This window comes from Besnoitia besnoiti, chromosome VI, assembly GCF_002563875.1.
Source record: "Besnoitia besnoiti strain Bb-Ger1 chromosome VI, whole genome shotgun sequence".
In the NCBI taxonomy this organism is placed as follows: domain Eukaryota; phylum Apicomplexa; class Conoidasida; order Eucoccidiorida; family Sarcocystidae; genus Besnoitia; species Besnoitia besnoiti.
In genome coordinates, this window is record NC_042361.1 from 4,024,052 (window position 1) to 4,043,401 (window position 19,350).

General features: G+C 58.9%; 3 protein-coding genes and 1 non-coding gene across 4 annotated transcripts; 1 reads left to right on the forward strand and 3 right to left on the reverse strand.

Moving 5' to 3' along the window:
* Positions 1 to 1,170: 1,170 nt before the first annotated feature.
* On the reverse strand, positions 1,171 to 1,413 carry BESB_069720 (uncharacterized protein; the record flags this gene model as incomplete). The annotated part of the gene is made up of 1 exon (XM_029365365.1): positions 1,171 to 1,413. One exon carries the CDS (start codon positions 1,411 to 1,413, stop codon positions 1,171 to 1,173), a length of 243 nt encoding a protein of 80 aa, XP_029218948.1.
* Positions 1,414 to 3,677: 2,264 nt separating this feature from the next.
* On the forward strand, positions 3,678 to 11,748 carry BESB_069730 (vacuolar transporter chaperone VTC2; the record flags this gene model as incomplete). Its single annotated transcript, XM_029365366.1, has 11 exons — positions 3,678 to 3,859; positions 4,312 to 5,370; positions 5,655 to 5,874; positions 6,506 to 6,685; positions 7,034 to 7,374; positions 7,580 to 7,662; positions 8,098 to 8,271; positions 8,675 to 9,114; positions 9,630 to 10,277; positions 10,701 to 10,764; positions 11,072 to 11,748. The coding sequence occupies 11 exons, from the start codon at positions 3,678 to 3,680 to the stop codon at positions 11,746 to 11,748; spliced, it is 4,068 nt and encodes a 1,355-aa protein (XP_029218949.1).
* A 1,554-nt stretch (positions 11,749 to 13,302) lies between these two features.
* Positions 13,303 to 13,373, reverse strand: BESB_069810. Its single transcript has one exon. It is a non-coding gene; the product is annotated as a tRNA-Gly (tRNA).
* A 1,054-nt stretch (positions 13,374 to 14,427) lies between these two features.
* Positions 14,428 to 19,028, reverse strand: BESB_069740 (Prp18 domain-containing protein; the record flags this gene model as incomplete). The annotated part of the gene is made up of 10 exons (XM_029365367.1): positions 14,428 to 14,659; positions 15,328 to 15,408; positions 15,628 to 15,732; positions 16,107 to 16,163; positions 16,469 to 16,784; positions 17,263 to 17,387; positions 17,716 to 17,818; positions 18,005 to 18,098; positions 18,305 to 18,438; positions 18,980 to 19,028. 10 exons carry the CDS (start codon positions 19,026 to 19,028, stop codon positions 14,428 to 14,430), a joined length of 1,296 nt encoding a protein of 431 aa, XP_029218950.1.
* Between the last annotated feature and the right edge of the window lie 322 nt (positions 19,029 to 19,350).

Genomic DNA, 19,350 nt, shown 5'->3' on the forward strand with positions numbered 1-19,350 from the left:
GCTGGGATTTATTTCTGCTGTACGTCGTGCTGGCTTTTAGTTCCGCCGTCGCTGACTGATTGATTTGATGGGGGTACTCAAAGATCACCTGCGGCTCGATTTCGCTCTTGCCGTTCGTGCAAAGCCAAGCGGTACCTTCGCCATGAAGGGAATACACCGGGCTCCTGATCAGTGTTTGGTTTTGCTAACCGAAAGTAGTGTCTCAAATAACGATACCGGAACGCGGTTTCAACAGCTCCGCACTGGTTGGACCTTTATAGACATACATATATATATACGCATATATATATATATATATATATATATATATATATATATATATATATATATATATATATATATAAATGTAGGCAGTGGGCAGGCATAGGTTGGCAGTGTCCTTCACTGCCAGGCAAGAATTTCACCGACTCGTGATCACTCTAATCTTTGCTTTCATACGTCGATGTCTCCAGGGTCTTCTGTTTGGTCGTTGAAGGCCGTGTGCGCTGAGGTGGCGCCTGTGCTTCCACCATCGTCACAGGCAGCAGTACAACCCCACGAACAAAAATCGGTTTGTTCAACAAACTCGCACATTTTATTTAGAAGCATGGCGCTGCCTTCCCGTACGCCTATGAATGGCCAAAAGCCCGACGGAGAGAGGCGCGCCGCCCCGGTTGCCTGCATGTATCTGCGTCAGATGACGCGTGTGCATGGTGAAGAACAGAAAATACCAGCCCACGTGGTGCTGTGGAAAAAAACTGTTCCTTGACAAGTGCACAGGGGACGAGCAACAGCCACAGCTCGAATTTCCCCTCTCGTTGCTTTTCCTCCTCGAAAAAAACAGTCCGTTCATCGATCCCAGCCCCCCCCGTCCTCAGCCAGTGTGGCGGCCGGCTTTCGCTTCGTGTGGAGACTGCCGTGTGCCAGGTAGCTGTGAGGGCTGCGGAAGGAGTGAGAGGCTCGAAAAGTCCACGAAGGTCGCGACCTCTGCCACCATACACGCACTGCGTGACAGGGACCGGTGGACGCCGCAGAGCGCGCGTGTGCAGCATTTCCGCTTCCGCTCATCTTGAAGAGGGTTTGCTGCGGAGCATTTGTTGCGCAGAGAGGCGACGGGGAGGACGGCGGGCTTTTCCCGCAAACGAAGCTGCGGATCTGCGCGGCACGTCTGCAGGCCTGGCCTGCACTTCCTCACTCAGCGAGTTGTTCAAGGAGGAAGTTGCGCTTCTCAGCCTGAGCCGCGACGACGAGCTCCGCGAGGAAGATCGGGTCCCAGCCTTCTTCGCATAGCCGCGTGAGGAGAAGCAACAGCGGCGTCGACGGCGCGGCGCCGGAGGGCAGGAGAAGGTTCGCGGTCTCCACGAGGAGTGCAAACGCTTCGCGGGCGCTTGTCAGCTCCTCTGCAGAGTACGCCGGCGACGATGCACTCGGCATCTTGGCAGTCCCCCCGGCGGAGACCGAAAGGGAGCGTCGCAGACCAAAGGCGAGCCCGCGAACAAGCAGACGCTCCCGCAAGGCGGCAGGGAGCCGAAGCGCGTAAGAATCCGTGAGTGAAGGGGCGCAAAGAAAAAGATGGACTCGCAGGGCGAAGATCAAGATGAGCCAAGGGCAGAGAGCGAAAGGGGGGCGCCGCACGGAGGCAACCACGAAAAAGATTAACGAGCCCAACCCTAGAAAGGACAACAAGAAGAGGAGACGACGAGAGGGTGGGGGGGACACACAAAAAAAACAATGTGCGATAGTCTCCGCGGCAGTTCAGAGGGGCGAGACAATGACTCACGAGCCGAAGGCAAAGAGTGCCGTGGCGAGCGGAGCGAAGACAGCGGTGTGAGCAGGGAGGGAAAGAGAGAAAACGCAGCCGGTGAGAAGTCGGAGACGAAAACCAGCACAACAGCGGCAGTGTAGGCGGACAGGAACTCCTCCGGAGATCGACGGTGTCTGGCTTTTCGCCCGGATCAAACACTCCTCTTCTCCGCCGCACTGTCTCTCACGTCCCATCTCTGCAATTTTCCTTTGCTTGGCCGCCGGCACTTCAAATCGTTTGAGACTGGCGCAATCTGCCTCATGCACACGTAGCCGCGGGATGAGGGCGGAGATAAGGAAGTCCTTTTTTCACCGCAACGGTCTGTCTTTATCGTGTCGGGTCGCTTTGCGGCAATCATCGCTTCCCTCACCTCGCGCCCGGTTCGTCTTCTTGCTGAACAAAGAAGGGCGAAGAGCTCGCCGCGTCTCATTCGACACTCAGACGCAACAGCCTACAAACCCTGTAGCCTATTTTACTTTGCGAACGTCCGCTCAGGCTTTCCAGTGGACCGCGGCCGCTGCCACTGTCTCAGCGGCGGAACCGCGGGAGAGTTGTTTCAGCAACTTCTCGTAGTCCCGTAAAGCGGGACCGCGCAGGCAGGTCGATGGCTCGCCGAAAAGTGTGCGTGCGTCGACGTCGCCACGCGCAACCCGACTACAGCCTACTTCCTGAATTATTCTCGCGCGTCCCTAAGTGCCCAGGTTCCTGTCGTCCTCAGCACCACACACTCTGTGGCGAAGTGAGGTCAATCCATCGCTAGAGCAGAACTCACCCCTCTGTCAGAAGCGCGGGTTCACGGCGCCTACGAGGCGGCTGGGCGTGACCCAAGCAAGGGTCGACTCCCCGGGGTAATGGATAGCAGACAGCGCCACGGGTTCGGCTGCGAAAAACGCGCGCAGCCCCACTGCGTTCGGTGAGGCTACCGGGACGAGAACCTGGAGAACGACGAAGCAGTTTTCAGTGGATTTTGGGGAGCTTTGACAGAAGAATTCCGGGATGCTGTGAATGCAACACCATACTGCGAGACGCTGGCGCGGAATTCTCTTCGGACTCTGGAATGCGTCCGTGCTGGTGAATCGGCGCGCATGCATTGTTTTGGCACCGCTCTCCTGCTCACCGATGCGTGAGAGTTCCCAAGCTTTTCACGCGTGTGCAGGCGGGATTCTTTAAGCCCTAGTCGACGCGTAAAACGTCTCCGCGTAGCCTACCTCACCCTCGCTCGTCGCTTCGCGTCTGAGCGGCGACTGCTGCGAGGGCACAAGAGTGAATTTCTGGCAGTCTGAGCCGACCAATGAGGCGGAGGCTCGCCCGCCGCGGCAGCGTCATCTGTTTCCCTGTAGTCTTCTCATCCGCGGCGCACCGTTGCAGAGTTTTCTGTCAAAAAGGCGCCTGCAGTTCCTGCCTTCGCGTGTGCATCCTTCAAACAGAAGCGACGAGCCCGCTCGTGCAGCACCTTGCAAGCGCTGTCCTAGACAATCCCATCGGCGCGCGTTCAGGGGTCTCTTTCCTCTTCTCCCACATGGGACGGAGCACAGCCCCGCGGGGAGGCCGCTTCATGTCACCCTCAGCCAGGAGTACATAACGTCGCTTTCGGCGTGGGTGTTTACGCACCCTCTGGCGGCACTGCGGCTTGCTAGTTGCATAATACGGCTCGCGAACTCTCGCACTCGCCTTCTTTCGGCGCCGCCTCCTCTACTCACTTTAGCCCCTCCCCCCCTCCATCCCCCTGGTTCCACGCATCGCGGCTTTCTCATCAAGGGCTCTGCTTCTCGTGATGCGCTTGCTTCGCGGCCGTGTGCGCTGTTTGTGTGCCCCGCCGCTGCGTGTTCCACGCGTGTCTTCCATCCTTTTGGTCGGCGGGTGAAGCCCCTCGCAGCTGTTTTTTCGTTCCAGGATGAAGTTCTCCAAGCAGCTGTCCGCCCAGGCAGATCTGCGCTACCTGAGTCAGTACATTTCCTACAAGGACCTCAAGAAGGCCATCAAGGTGATCACAGGCAGCGACGTCCAAGTGTGCACCGTTCAAGATGTCGTCTCGAATTTTGGGCAAACCAACGCTCTCACAGGGGCGCTCTTCAGGTGCGGCTTTTCTTCGGGCCATCAGAGCGGAAAAGAGAAGAGGAGGAGACGTCGGGGTCGCTGCTGCCCCGCGGGTGTCCTGCGCATTCAGTATAGCGGTGTCCAGCGTGTGTTTGAGAAATCAACAACTATATACAGGCTGGACGAATATCATGACCTTCACTCTGTGTTGAGAACACTTCGGCTGCGCTGGTGGTTGGTGGAGGAAGGGCGCGTATCTTTTGGTCGTGGGCGCCTCGCCTCCTGTTTTCAGGCACCTTCACGTACATGCAAAATATGCATGTAGTGGGTTGTCGCGTGTTGCTCTTCATGCATCCCGGTGCGTGGCCGCCGTGCCTAAACCCTAAACCCTAAAGTGTTTTTCGGCGCCTTCAGTCCTACGCGTCACTCGGGGCGTGGCTAGTCTTTCTCTCGAATGTGCAGGCTGTCTGCGGCGTGGTTGTCTGGTGCAGGCCCCCGGAGTCGCGTTTCCAGGATCTGCTGAACCACGAGCTCGACAAGATCAACTCTTTTTCCCGCGATGAAGTATCGGCGATTCTTGACCGGCTGCGCGCGGCGCAGGCGACCATGCGGCGCCTGCATGCCGCCCTCACGCTGCTGTCGCTCTCCCCAGACTCGCCCGCGTACGCCGAGGCGCAGGCGCGCATGCAGCACCTGGCACAGAAGGAGCGGGAGTGTACAGCGACGGCCGCGGAGCGGGCGGAGGGGATTCGAGGCCGCGAGGGAGACTCGAAGCTGCTGGTGCCACGCGAGGAGAGCGGAGAGTTCGGAGCCTCCTGCCAAGAGAGTCGTCTCACGAGGGACGGGAACGGCCCTGCCCTGGCCTCTGGCAGCGACGCCCAGACTGAAGGCGTCGAACGACGAGGCCATAGCGGGGTCGACGCAGGGGAGGCGTTGCGCGGAAACGACGCCAAGTCCGCGGGCGCGCCCGAGGAGTTGATTCGTCTTCAGAAGGAGCTTTTGGAAGTCGAGGGCGTCTTGGAGGCGCAGAGTCATGAGATTGTCTTTTTGGACTCGTTCGTCCGGTTGAATTTCACCGGCTTCCGAAAGATCACGAAAAAATACGACAAACACAACAGGAGCTCCGCAGCCAGCTGGTACATGTCCCGCGTCGTGCGCCAGGACTTTATGAATTTGAACTTCACGCTCCTCCTCACGAACCTCGCCAGCGGCTACGCGTCCCTCCGCTCTCTGCGGCGCCTCTTCGCCGAGCAGCAGCACTCCTTCAGCGTGCGCACTCCCGCGGGGGCCAGCCAGCCCGAGGCGGCTGCAAGCCGTGGGCGAGACCCGGAGGGGGGCACGGGTCGCTCGAAGCCCGACACGCAGCGGGCCACGGAGCCCGACAGCTCGTGGGGCGTGAGCGGGGCACAGAGGGGCGAAGGCGCGGGGGACGGGGCGACCTCGCGGTTCTACTCTCCGGCGGGCGGCAGTCTTCCCGGAGACGGCGCAGGCGACCTCGGGGCGCGTGCCAACTCCACCAAGTACCTGGTGCCTCCCGACGAACTCGTGAAGTAAGCGGCAGAAGGCACCCGGGGGAGAGAATGGCGGCCCCCAGCGAGAAGTGCGAGGGTCTCCGTCGTGGCTGGGCGTCTCACGCATGCAAGAGACCTTCCTGGCGCCGAAGGCGGCTACTTTCGAGGCGAAACGCGTAGCCCGCGCTGCAGGCCCCGAGAGGGAGCGGGGGGGCGTGGAGGGGGGACGTGGGGGGTTGGGCGTTTGGTGAGGGAGAGCAGTGGAAATGCGCGCAGGTGCGGGGCGCTGATGAGTGGAGTGCTGCGTCTGTGTCTGCGCGCAGAGTGAAGGTGATGACCGCGAAGCATCTTTCGCTTCTCGCTGCGGGAGGCGTTCCCGTGTCGGGCTCCGTCTCCTCGCCCTTCGCCGGCGACGACTCGGCGGCAGCTGGCGAGAAAGCTCTTAGAGGCAAGGAACAAGCGTGGCAAGTCATTGGCGGGGGACGAACTCCCACTTGGGACGTGTATTTGGACAACGAAGAGTTCACCTTCTACACTGCAACAGTGAGTCGCGTCGCCGTGTCATCGCAGGTCGCCTCTACAGCGTGTTGAATCCGAAGTGCAGACGCTGCGCTAGTTCGATGCACATGCCTGTCACTCCCTTTTTTCGCGTATCTTTTCCCTTCTGCCACACGGGCATGGTACCTGCTCATCGTTCTCTCTCTGCGGCATGGGCTCGCGTGGAGGGCAGCTCTAACATTCTGGTTATCTGAAACGGCGAACCTTTCTTTGTTGGAGTCGTTAGAGGAGACTTCGCTGTCCTCCCCGCGCTGAGGAGGACCCTGCAGCAGGCTGGGGACCGCTGCCACGAGCGATAGAACCAAGTCCGCAGCTTGCCCCGTTCGCGTGCGAGAGCTGCCGCACGACCCGATTTCCGCGGGGTAGCGCTACTTTCGGTTCGCGTCGCAAAGCCCGTGTCCGGGTTACAGACGCTGCAGGTTCCTTTTGGCATCCGTGCCCCTCGTCTCGTTTTTTGGTAGTTTGGTTGACGACTGAGCAGCCCTCCATGGCACCAAGCCCTCGCGCGGCAAGAGCTATGGAGCGCCCAGTGGGGCGCTCCCTCTTCACTGGGACATCGGCGCAGTCCACACGATTCGTTGACTCGCTGCGAAATCGTCTGTGCGTCTTTCCGCAGCGCATGCAGGGAACAGCGGCTGCTGGCGCTGACCCCCTGGGCGGCACCTGTCGGCTCGTGCGCGTGCGATGGCAAGGGGCACCGAGTCTGAACTCCGCAGGGCGGCTAGTGGCGCTGGAGCTCAGCAGGCCAGACGAATCGGCCGCAGATCCTCAGGAGGACATCACCAGGCCTCTGACTGTGAGCTGGAAACATGCAGCGGACGCACAAAACAGCGATGAGCTGTGTGCCGCCGCGAGGCCTTGCGCATCTCCTCTCTCGTTTGTGACTCCGAGTTAGGCTTGAGTTGGCTGAACGAGGCAGATTCTGTGGTAGCGCGCGTCCCGCGCGTGCGTGCCGTCAGCCAGACGATTCTCAGCAGCATGATAAGTCGAGTCCCGCGGCCTCTTTTTGATTCGGGAGGCGCCCGCGCGCCCGTTGTGAGGGAGTCAGGGACGCTGGAGTCGACAGTTGTGAGGATGAAAGGCGAGGAGATTTTTGTGACAGTAGTTGTTTCGTGCGGCGCTGGATTCTGTTTGTGTGCGTCAGAGCAACGCCCCCGGGCTTCTCGCGTCTCCGTACGTAGTGATTCTGCGTCACACGCAGCTGCAGCAGCTCCTCCATGGCCAGGTGGGGCCTGCCCAGCTGGTGGATGAGCTTGCCGCGGAAATGGAGTCGGCGGCCGGCGCAGGCGACGCGGAGACGGCGGCGCCGAAGGAGAGAAGCACCGCCCGGGGAGCAGACGAGGCTGCAGCGGGTGCGGTTTCGTCGCTGGCTAAAGAGAAGAGAAAGGAACAGATGCTTCACGTGCTCCAAACCGTGTGGGATGCTGTCACGAAGTACCGCGTCGCCCCTGGGATGAGGACATGGTTCTACAGAACAGCATTCAAGTGAGAGGACACAATCTTTCGGCTTGCGGGACTGCGTGAAGCATGCGTTTGATTCGTGTCTCGTTACGTTTGTGGCGGGCGTTCCAACATGCAGTGTGTGGGGGGTATAGCGCGCTAGACATTTTTCCGGATGCATGCTTACTGAAGGGATGCTCATTGAAAGTGAATCGAAGAGATTCGCGTGTGCTGTCTCGCTTTTTTTCAGGAGTGAAGACGGGGCGGTCTGGATCGCCCTAGACGAGGACATTCGCTTCTCGCGCGAGATGAAGCAAACCCCGCCTGCGAACCGTACGTACTGTGCTGCCCTCAAGTCTCACTCACAGCTCCCCAGTCTGGTTTTCCCGCAGTCACGCGCTCTGCGACGGCTGAGTACTTTTCCCCAGGCTTCTCGTGTTCGTACCGTCCGTGGGGCACAGCGAATCTGTACGTGTCGCTGGTAGGCCCTGCAGCGAAGACTCTGCCTCAGGAGCTGTCACCACATCGTCCTACAGGCGGCGTTCGTTGGAGGTTGAGCCGCGTGTTGGCTGTGGAGCGCGGGCGTCGGGTCCGTGCATGCAGGGGCCGACCGCGAAGGGACTGTCTCCTCTGCAGCGGCTCTGGCAAGAGGGGGTCTCTGGGCGCGCGTCTCGCCCTGCGGCTCGCGTGTCCAGCGGTGCTTCAGATGCTGCTGCGGATGTGCGTGCGCAACGTTTCTTCGCGTGCTTCTCGGCTGTTGTGCTGCAGAGTGGATTCGATCTGAGACAGACGCGCTCTCGACTGACGACGTCTATCCATTCCCATGGGGCGTGCTGGACGTCTCTGTGCGCGTCCCAAGCTCTGCGGATTCCGCCGGGCCGCCTCAGCAGGAGGCCACTCTCGGCAGGGCGGAGCTTGACGAGTTCGCTGCCGACCTCCGCGGTAAGAAAGCCTTGGGAGCCCCCGCGCCACAGTCCTGTGAGTGCGCCAGGAGGCGAGACGCGCGGGGCCGGCTGCAGTCCGTGGCGACAATTTGCGCGTTTCGAGGGCGAGCAGGGAGGCGTGCTCAGGCGCTCCGAGCTGCGCCACGTGTCAGGAGGTGGCATGGCGATTTGTGTGATGTAGTAGAAAGCTGGAAACGCGGGCGTCCTCGCATACTCACTCATGGAAATTATATATACATATATGTATATGCATAGGGCAACGGTAGTTGGTTTTTGGATGTGCAAGTTCGTTCCTCTACGCGTGCTACCGCCTCCTTCCCCCCGCCCCCTGGCTCTCTGTGTGCTGGGGTGTTTTAGTCGGCTTGCAGGGGGTTTTTTTCGGTTTCTGGACTTGGGTGCAGGTCTAGAGACAGTGACGGAGGTGCGGGGCTTCTCGCTGTTTGCGCACGGTGCCGCGTACTTGTACACGCCGCAGCTTCAGCAGCTGCAGGCCGCGATGAGCGGCAGCAGGGGCGCGGGTTCCAGCGGGTCTGCGTCGAGGCCCCGCGGGGTGGATCTCATCCCCCACTGGCTGCAGTACACCAGCAGCGCAGAGTTCGACGAGGATCGGGCGCCAGGCCTCGAGGAAGCGGACGGAAGGCGCGCGAAGGCTGGGGACTCGACAGTGGAACAGGAGCGCCAAGCGCGGAGCCAGGGAGACAGCGGCGGCGACCGCGGTCGCAGCGCTGGCGGCGCCGGAGGCCTTTCGGGCTCCGCGGCCAGCCACCGCGGGCGCGCGATCGACGTCGTTCTCAAAGGCACGTCCGCGTCTCTTGTTCACGAACTGCAAGCGAGCGCACAGGTAAGCCGTGAAACACCGGGAGATGGAGAGGACCGCAGGCGATAGATAGATAGATAGCGTGTGAAACGGAGTTTTCTTCCCAAAAGGACGATGCGTTTGCGAACACCCGGCGAGACGCATGCGTGGAAAGTGGGGGGAACCGCAACTTTTGAGCTGGGTTGCCGACAGAGATCCTGGGGGGGGCAAGGGGTGTTAGCCTGTTCGGGCGCCGTGGAGCATTTCAAGCTCGTTGCCGGAACACAGGGGCAGGAGTCTCGCGACGGGGCGGGGGGGGAGGGGCTGGGGGGTCTGTGCGCACTTTGAGATCGATATCAGTTGAAAGACCGGAGCTGCCTCTCGTGTGCAGTGTTGGTCCGTAACGCGGGAAAGGCTTCTCAATCGTTTCTCTCCTTGCTGCTTCTGTCCGCGACGAGGAGCCGCAGCCCGGCCTGCCGGCGCCCGGCCGTCGCGTCGGCTGCCCGTGTGTGTTCAAGGCTGACGGGCGTTTCCTTTCTGGACTCCTCGGCATCTCGCAGGTGTCGCCGCCTGCTTCGTCCGGCTTCGACCAGTACGGCTGCAGCTACCGCCCGCCGCCCTCGGGGTGTGGGCGGCAGTCGTCGACTTCCAGCTTGCTCGCCGACGCGCCTTCGCTTCCGCTGCCCGCGCCACCTGTCCTCGAGGGCTCGCCTCTGTGCCGGGGGCCGGCGCCGGGCCTGCTAAGCCAGCCGCTGCTGGACGACGGAGGCGCCGGCGTCTCGGGGGGCGGGCACGGCGCTGCGTCGCGGCGAGGCGGCGCAGGCCTGCTGCCCTCGTCGTGGCTGCGCACTTGCGCGCGCTACTGGCGGCGCTGCTGCCGCTGCGTCTCCTCGTCCGGCTCCTCGGGCGGCCGACATCGGTGGACGTTCTGTCTGTGTCCCTGGGCGTCTCGAGGGCTCTCCGCCCGCCGCGTGCATCCTGCCGGCCCCGGTGCGCTGGCGGCTGGCGGCGCGACGAGCGGCGCCTCGGTGCGCGTCGAACCGAAGACGTTCTTCGCGAACGAAAGGACTCTTCTGCAGTGGATGAACACCGCAGTCCTCATTGCCACCATCTCGATTACGTTGATGAACTTCGGGAACCCCGTCGGAAGGGTCGCGGGCCTCCTCATGTCGCCTGTCGCGGTTTTTTTCATCGGCTACTCCTTCTGGGTAGGCGCACCACGCACGAGCTGCGTAGTCGCCCGCCCGAAGATTCCGCATTATCTCCTTGGTCTCTCGTGCGTTTCACTCGGAATCGTGACCGCGCGCAGAGGGACGCAAGGCCAGACAAAAATCTGGCGACCACAGGAAGAACGCATGTGCACATGCCTCACGCGCGGGGTGTCGTGTTTTCCCTCGATAAACAGTGCACACCTTACATATGCATGCAAATACGTGCATGTATGTGTATTTATGTATATATGTTAGGTATGCATATTTAGAGGCTGTTGCAGGCTCGTTTGCCGGGTCGCGGCAAGTTCTGGGAGACCGATTCGTGTGGGTCCGCTGTTCGGTTTATCTTCAATGCTTCTTTCATTCAGCGAGGAAATGGTGCTGAACGAAGAGGCTCTCTGCGCCTTTCTGGTTCTGCAGGTGTACCTTCGCCGCGCGCGTGCGCTGGAGAGGAAAGAGCCCATAGATTACAACGACAAGCTAGGTATGTAGGGAGAGGGGGGGAGCAGGGGAGGGGGGCCGCTACGTCGAGCCCACATAGTCTCAACGGGGCTGCGAGGCCAGCTGGCGTCGGGAAAACGGTGTGGGACGCTGCACTTCCTGCTTTCAAAGCGTCGTAGTTCCTACGGCATCAACTGGGAAGCGCCTCAATTTAGCGAGCCGCCGGTGCGTCCTGCAAGACTCTGTATAGGGTGTCGTGTGTATCACTCGGACTCTCATGCGACTCACGCCTCGCGTATTGTGTGTGTGGTGTGTTCTGCTGTGGCCTTCGGCTTCCCCCACTCCCGCAGGTCCGTCCATTCTTGTGGTCACGTTGATGGTTTCGTTGTCAGCAGTCATTCTGCTGAATCTCCTGTATCCTCGGGGCGACGAGCCGGTGCCGGAGGCAGTCCCCATACCGGCCAGCAGCGCGGACGCGTCGTCGTCTCTGCTGATCTCACCTTCGTCTCTCCTGCCCTCTGGCGCGCGTCGCCCGCATTTTTCGCACGCCGGCGAGGAGGATCCTGCTTCGTCATTGGAGGCAAAGCATCCGGTCGGCGGCCAGGTGGCGACGCCCGCGCTAGATGTGACCCCGTCTCGTCCAGCGGCGGCGTCTGCTGCGGCTGCCGCCCTCGCCGCGTTGCAAGCAGCCTCTTCTGTAGCCGACGCGACGGGCGTTTTCGGGGGTGCGCCGGAAGCGGCTGTGCGTGCACATGCGCGGGCTGCGGAGGCGCATGCGGTGGCCGCGCGGGCCGCTGCGAGTGCAGCTGCGGAGGCCGCGCGGATCGCTGAGGAAGCCACGCGGGCTCTCGAGGGCGGAAAAGGTGAAAAGCGGGGCGCGGCAAGCAGCCTTTCGAGAAGGCGCACGCGCAGCGGCAAACAAGAGAGTGAGAGCAAGGCGACCCCCAGCGCAAGACACGGCGATGGCGTAGGTTACCACCATGAGGCCAATGCAGACGACAGGGATATGCGTGGCGGAGAAGCATGAGCGACGCTTCAGTGAACGACTGCGGACAGAACGACAGAATGCAGCGCCGGAGCGGCCCTTCGCCCGAGCCGCGCGGAAGAATGTAGTGATGGGTCTCGAGAGGAAGCTTGCAGTTTTTTGGATGCGGCGGGGAACGAGGCGAGCGTCGCAAGTAGACTGCGAAAGAGACCGGGGTTGCAAAAACACTGTGGGTGCAAGGTGTTTTCTCATCGTCGAGACGAGGAGGCAACTCACTCCTTGTGGACCTTATGGGTGGCGTACTGGAGCGGCCCAAACGATTCAATTGTCGTTGGCGGCAAACGAATGCGGTCCGCTAGGGTGTCAGAGGGGGGAGCGAAGCTACATGCATCACGACGTAGTTTTCGAGTTTCGAACAATTTGATCAAAGATCAGATTTCTGTCACGCATTCGTGACCGTCCTGGAGTGTAAATAGAAACGATAGTGCCGTGGGTGTAGTAACCCTTCGACGCAAGGCCTTCTCTCGCAAAAAGACGGTGTGCATGCGGACGCCGGCAAGTTACGGCGTGGTTCACAGTAGAGTATTGCTGAGTAAAGACACAGCTTTCCTCCCGGTGAGTTTCGTAAGAGTAGCCGCTGTCGTAGGCGACAGTGGCGCCCGGGCAGCGCAGAGTCAAGCAAGGCATCCAGGGGTCAACGCAGCGAACACCGTCACAGGACAGTGCAGACAGACACACCTGCGCAGAAGAACAAATGCCTCCTGTCGTTGGACTTCATACGAGGCGCCGCCGTTTCGGGCTTCCTGTTGAGTTACACGGATGCTGAGACGAATGCACGATGCCGTTGCCACGTCTGTTGGAGCGCGGGGGCTCGACACAGGAAGTGCCGCATGGCCAGCAATAGAATAGGAAGCGGAGGGAACACCGACGACATCAGTTTTTCTTGGGAAGCACCGAATTAGGAGATAACCCAACAGAAGGGGGTTTTGAGAGAAAGGGTCTGGTGTAGCTTTTCGTTAGCTTGGGCTTGCACATGCTTTGTATCGGCTCATACAAAGCAGCATCCGTCTCTGTATCGGTGTGGCGAAATTAAATTCGATTATGGATATGTCCCCGATCAGAAATATCGGCTCCGGGGTTATTTCCACGCTGCGGAGTCTCACATAGCCGTGCCACAAAAGTACGCATTGTCGTTACCCTTGAGGATTGGAGAACTTTGACGACGATGAGTCTTCGCGCGCACAACCTTCTGATCCGAAGTCAGACGTTTTATCCATTGGGCCACGCCGCCTAACGCAGCGCTGTACACCACTTCGTTACTCACTTGCATGAAATGAGTCGCGGCGTGGAAAGGAATTGTCAAATCTCAAGCCCCTTACCGTGTCCTCCCACAGCGTTTCCAAGCGGCAGCCGCGGACGGCCGTATACTGTCTATGAACAGAATACGATGCAAACTTTTCCGCACACGTATGTAAACTTGAACTGGAAAAAGCCTGCCTGAAAGCTGTGCTAAGTGCGTCAAACCGGCATGTTCAGCGGTGCAACTGCCTTCTTTTATTGGAGGGAATCACTGGAAAACCAGCAACACCGCATATATGCGTCAGCCGGGACTCGAACCCGGGTCGCAACCTTGGGAGGGTTGCATCCTACCCCTGGACTACTGACGCGTAGTTACCGAAGCGTTTTCTACTATGCACATGCGCACCCACTGCGACAGAGGGTCAATAATCTCAACGGTCTCGAGCCACGACCACACGTGCGCAGTACTGTATTTCTAGGCATGTGCAGAAATGAAAGAGAGGAACTCGAGATCTACAAATAGAACACGGCCACGGCTTGCTGTGACTGTTCTGTATGCTGCGCAGTGAGTATAGGTGTAGTCACTGTTCGAGAGACGACCGCCAGTGTTTCCTCACAAACCGAGACCCCGACGGGCAGCTACCGTGCTACGGGAGAAAAAGCATTTCACCGATCCCAAGCGCTAAAGAGGATGGCAAAACAAAATCGCCGACGCTGCAGATTTGTGCCTGAGGGACGAGGACTGCGGCTGTGGGAGGCTGGGCACGGCGCGTGAAAAGGTGTTCCCTCCACATACTCCCTTTTAATTCGAGATGTTAGAGGTAGTAGCCAACGAAGGTAAAACCCAACACCATCCGCCCCTGGAGTGATGCCAATTTCTAACGCTACACATCGCGTAGCTCCTGGTGAAATGTTTCTTAGACTTGACAACGAACAACAGCACTCTATGCTGACAAAACGCTCGAGGGCGGCTCCACTGATGGATTCAAAATGCACGCAGCCCTCAGTTCCTCTGAGGGCTGCGTGCATTTTGAATCCATCGGCGACTGCTGAAAGCACCTCCATCTCACGCACATGCAAGTGGTATTCTCGCGCGACCGTCGAGCACGTCAGGCGTATCACGAGTCCTATTTGCACGTCGCAGAATACGGCTGTGCGGCCCTACAGCTTTGGTTCCATGTTAAGGTTCCCTTCAGACCCTCCATGCGGAGACAACTTGTTTGTCCCTCCAGCCGCTCACGCCCTGCGAAGCTGATGCAACCTCGTGCAATACCAGTTCCATCCCAGTTGCTCCCTCCCTTGTCGCGCTATCAATGTAAGTCTTGCGCTCAGCCGCGGGTGGACTGCAGCCAAGGCTTGCCCCTTGACCGGGGCGTCAGGGGGACCCTGAGGCGCAGTCTGGGCACTCCGCTCCATTCTCAGTCATATGTGAATAGTGCTGAGCGAGATCGTTTGCGACGGATCCGCGGGGTAGCGCCGTTGGCAGAAAGACATGAGACGCTTGAACATCTGGATGTACTTTCGAGTCGTCTCGTCGTTCAGAATGTGAGCCACCTGCGAGGAAAACAGCTTCGAGCGGCCAACGCGCTCGTGAATGCCGACCATCGTAACTCCGACAGGCCACGCGGCATTGCCAATGGCAAGAAGCATGTACCTGAAGCGAAGAGAAACGAAGCACAACGCCGCCTTACGTTTTTGTTTCGCTTCAGCCCCCCAAGGGCGCCACGGGTCAGGCGAGCAGCACACACACGTCTGCACGCAGCCCGTATGTTTTACGGGCTCAGCCTCCAAGTTTTCTCCACTTCACTCGAAAGACGTGTCACACGCGACAGTGACTAGAGCAAACAAACAAAAACGAAACCAGACATCCCAGCACCAGTCAAATATCGCGATTCGAATGTGCTGGCGCGGCACGCCAAGGCTGACCACGCACACGCACAGCGGCGCAGCGCAGCCGCTTCGCCACCCAGCCTCCCGCAGCGGCACTTCCACTTTTCCGAGACCGTGATACTTTTTCTTCAAAAGACCCTACTTTCGAGAAGGGCTAAGTATCTTCGCACACAGGAACGAATGAACGCCTCTGCTGCCTGCAGCGACCTGCGAAGCCCCCAGTGCCACGGTGGAGTTCTGTGGCGGCGACTCGGCAACAACACAGACTGGAAGCCAAGTCGCCGTCGCGCCCGACTAAGCGGCGTGTGCGCTTCTGGTACAATTCTCTACTGCGTTTCAAAGCAACAGGAGGAGTTGCGAACCCCATCGAAGGCCGCAGACACGCGACCCTCCTGGTGCGGAGCCGCCGCCAGCGCAGTAGTTCGTTCTCACGTGTCATGAGCACTTCTGTACTTCCTCTCCTCGCAGCACTGCACCATCGTAAACAGCTTGTCGAGGACGTCCTTATCGAGCCTGCTCAAAATCCGCGTGCATGTGGAACAAAATGAACCATCCTCTCTAACTGAGCGCCTGCCAGCATTCTTGTGCGAGAAATGAGACTGGCGGGACGAGGGTCCGCGGGATCCCGCTGAACCGAGGGGCTACAGGAGCGCACACAACAAGCAGAGGACACGACGCCACGCTCGTCTGGAGCTCCGTTCCCTCGCTAGGCTACCGCTAACGTCACCTTACTCTTTCTGTTTCAGCTTTCTTATAAGCGGTTTCAAGTCTTTCCGCGTCTGGCGCTGCAGGCTCGTCATCAGCGTGCCTTCGGCGCTGCTCTTCTTCTCGTCCGGCCTGCGCAGAACGATCGGAAAAAAGGAGTACGGATGCGCCCCGCGGCATGCGCCGCTACCAAACATGTGCACTCCAGATCTCTCCATCATGAACAAGATCTGAACGGTGCGCCACGATGTCTTTCGCACTCAACCGACGGCTTTCCCCTGGCCTGCCGCTTCTCACCCTAGAGACGAGCAAGCCGCGCCGGCGACACAACGGCGACGCCGCTGCCTTGTCGGGGTTCGGCGTCGCAAAACGCGCAGCGCCAGCAGAGGCGCAGCGTCGAGTGATCGATGGAAAAACACGTAGGCGCATGTCGCAGAAGACGTGCGAAACAATCGTGACGCCCCCGAGGGCAGATGCGAGCAGGCGCGACTTGAAACGGGGCTTACCTGAGTTTCAGTTCGGCTTCCCACTCTTGCAACATCCGCCGGATCCATCGTGTCACCCTGAGCGCAAAGCAACGCGAACGCAGCGTCTGCTTACGCGCTGTCTTTCTTGGGAAAAGGCATAAAAGGTTTAGGTTTTACGCGATTTCATCATCACGCTTTCTTTCACAAACCCGGGTGAGTACCCGCTCCCCTCCAAAATCTTTTTTCAGCAGTCCTTGGCTGCGTCAAGGCCTCGCCACCCTCGCACAAGAAAGGCTCTCGTCATGCCCAGGACGGAGTCGGTGCCGCCACCTGCGTGATGCGGATTCGCGTCGAGGGGGAACGAGAGTCTCCGAAGTCCGAAGAAACTCGCTTCCACGTACGTCGTCTCTTTCGAGCATTGGCGGTCTTTCTTCTCCGCGGGGTTCGACGACGCGTCCTCCACTTCATTCTCGTCTTCGTCCTCGGCCTCCGGCGACCCGCCGTCCTTTGCCCTGGCTTCCGCCGCCGTGTCGGGCGGCGCTCCGGGACTACCCGCCCCGCAAGTCTCCGACACCTTTGCAGCCACGCCGTCTTTTCCGCTGTCCGCGGGCGTCGGGGCTCTTCCCCCGGGGTCGCTTTCTGCATGCAGAGAACCGCTTGTCGCTGTGGAAGAGGCCCTGTCGCCTTCCTGCGCTCGTCGACGCACGCTCGCGGTCTCTGCACAAAGATACATATCTAGATTTACGTACATAGATGCATACACACACATGCATATACATATATAAACATACATATACAGACACACATACATATATACATACATATACATACATATATATATATATATATATATATATATATATATATATATATATATATATATATATATATATATATAGGGTTTAGGGTTTATATATATATATATATATATATATATATATATATATATATATATATATATGGTTGCCTAGTGGAGGCGGCGCCACGTGCGCCTCAAGCTGACCGCTGCAGCGCGACGACTGCAAGCATAAAAGACTGCAGGACGTCTTGGACAGTGGAGGGGGCTGGGGGACCGGAGTCAGCGCGAAAAACGCAGACAAGAAGATTAAAATGGCCGGATCACAGCCTCCTACGAGAACGACACCAAGCTCCCCAGTCGGCGTAGCCGCGGAGTAAAGAACAGCGACAGCTCTACCTTTGTGGTTTTCTTCATCTTCCTCTTCCTCGTCATCGTCCTGCGGATTGAGAAACGCATTTCGCTGGCCGCCCATCAGCTCGTCCTCGTGGTGCAGAAGCTCGAGGTGACAGAGGCGCGTGTATCTGAAGACACACAAACGCCTCGCGCAGGTGCGGACACTTCTGACTCGCCCAGCGAGAATGGGACTCGGCCTTCCCGCGAATCAATTGCTGTACAGTTGTTCTACAGATCTGGTTTGCGGTTCAAATGCGACGCTGCTTGAAGCTGGATGAGTCTGATGGGCTGAGGCAGGTTGAGATTTGAAAACTGAGTCGACTAGAGAAAAGCTTGTGTCCGCCGCTGCCCCGGGGAGCTCGAGACGCTTCCTCGGTTGTTTTAATGCAGCACCCACTGTTTTCGGCTTCCTCGCGTGGGAATCTCGCACTCGCGCGAGGCAAACAGGACGCTTACCGCTGCCAGTCCGTCTCTCCAAAAAGCGTGACGGGTTCTTTCAGTTTCCGCAGTTTCTTGAAGATCTCTTGCTTGGACAACGGAGGCTGCGCCTCTTCTGCATCTGCACGCCCCGCTCACACACACGCAAGCTCGCGGTGAGGAGAGGAGAACAGGACGACGCCTCCAGAGGGCGATTTGTTGGCTTTTAGGCGCACACTCGCCCGCTGCGCCCTGGACTTCAGCGCTTGGGTTCGATTCAACCCACTGCAAGGAGGTGGGCTTGACTGAAAAGCAAGCTGCAACGTACTCAGCATCAGCTCATGAACCACAGCCACGTCCTCAGAGTGATTGGCCGCATTCGTATCTTTCCTTTTCTTCGCCTCCAGATGTCTCGCGAGTTCCTGTACGGAGCAGCGGCAGGCAAGGAGAGGGTTTTCCCACGCGCGGCGGCCGTTGGACGGCAGAGAGCGGCACGGTTTTCTGTGTGACAGCGCACGCTCGGCGTGAGCGAGCGAACAGGCGATCAAGAAACAAGTCATGCGTCCGAAAATCGGTCTCTGGGAGCAGGGACGATGCTTCCAGGGCCCCATCCCCCATCGCCCCTCACCTGCAGCCTCTCAATCTCTTCCCTCTTACGCTTCTTCTCATCCTCCAGGGCCTTCCGCTGCACCTCCTCGCGCAGCTGCTGGGCGGCCTTTCCACGCTGAATCCATCGCTTTCCCCCACTGGCCTCCGCCTCCGCTGTGGGAAAAGAACCAACACAACGAAGCTCACAAGACGCGGCAGCGTTTATCACGCCGCGGAATTCGATTCTCTCCATCCTGTTCATGCCCTCTTCTTCCTCAAACGTTTCCACTGTAGTTCTCGCAAGTCACACAAAAACACTTCCACTTTGTTCCGGGATCGTCTTCTCGCATCATATCTCCGCTTCTCCCCACAATATTCCGCCATTTCTGGTATAGAAGTCCAAGAGAACGGCCGGATTTCACATTGAACGGGCACCAACGCGAAGCCTAGGCACGCGCAGCAAAGAGGGATGTTTGAAACCGCACTGAGAACCACACGACACCGCTTCACAAAATGGCCAAGAAAATGAATCGGAGGTAACGCGAAGTGAAGGAAACACGTACGTCGCGCAGGTGCCAACCGAACGCGGACACACCACGACTGCTCGCCAACGGACTCCGACTCACGCAAGGCAAGCGAATCGAAAAGAATCCATGCAAGGGGATAAAGGCTGGAGTGCGTGTCAGGAAAAAGGGGAGACAGACGATGGGCGTACCTGATACCGCTTGTTTCTGTTTGTTGATGATGCTTTTTAGCAGATCCATTTCTATTTCACGAACGGTGTGTTGCCAATTGAGAACGAGACCGAAGAAAACAGGGACCAAGATATATCTAGCGTCGTCGAATCTGGCAGCCTGGCCAGTCGTGAACCGTGAACGGGGTACGCCTTTGACGACGAAACACGGAGGCCCAGGGATGTGGAAGGCAGCGCGGGCCAAAGGGCAGAAAGACTCCGACCCACACAAAATCGTTCGCGTTCGTAAGTGAAATATCCCAAGAGAACTCCAAATCAATGACCGATTCAGGGACCAGAACGGCTCACAAGAGCAGCCACTTCAATAGAAGTGCAAAAACTAGCGAGTACGC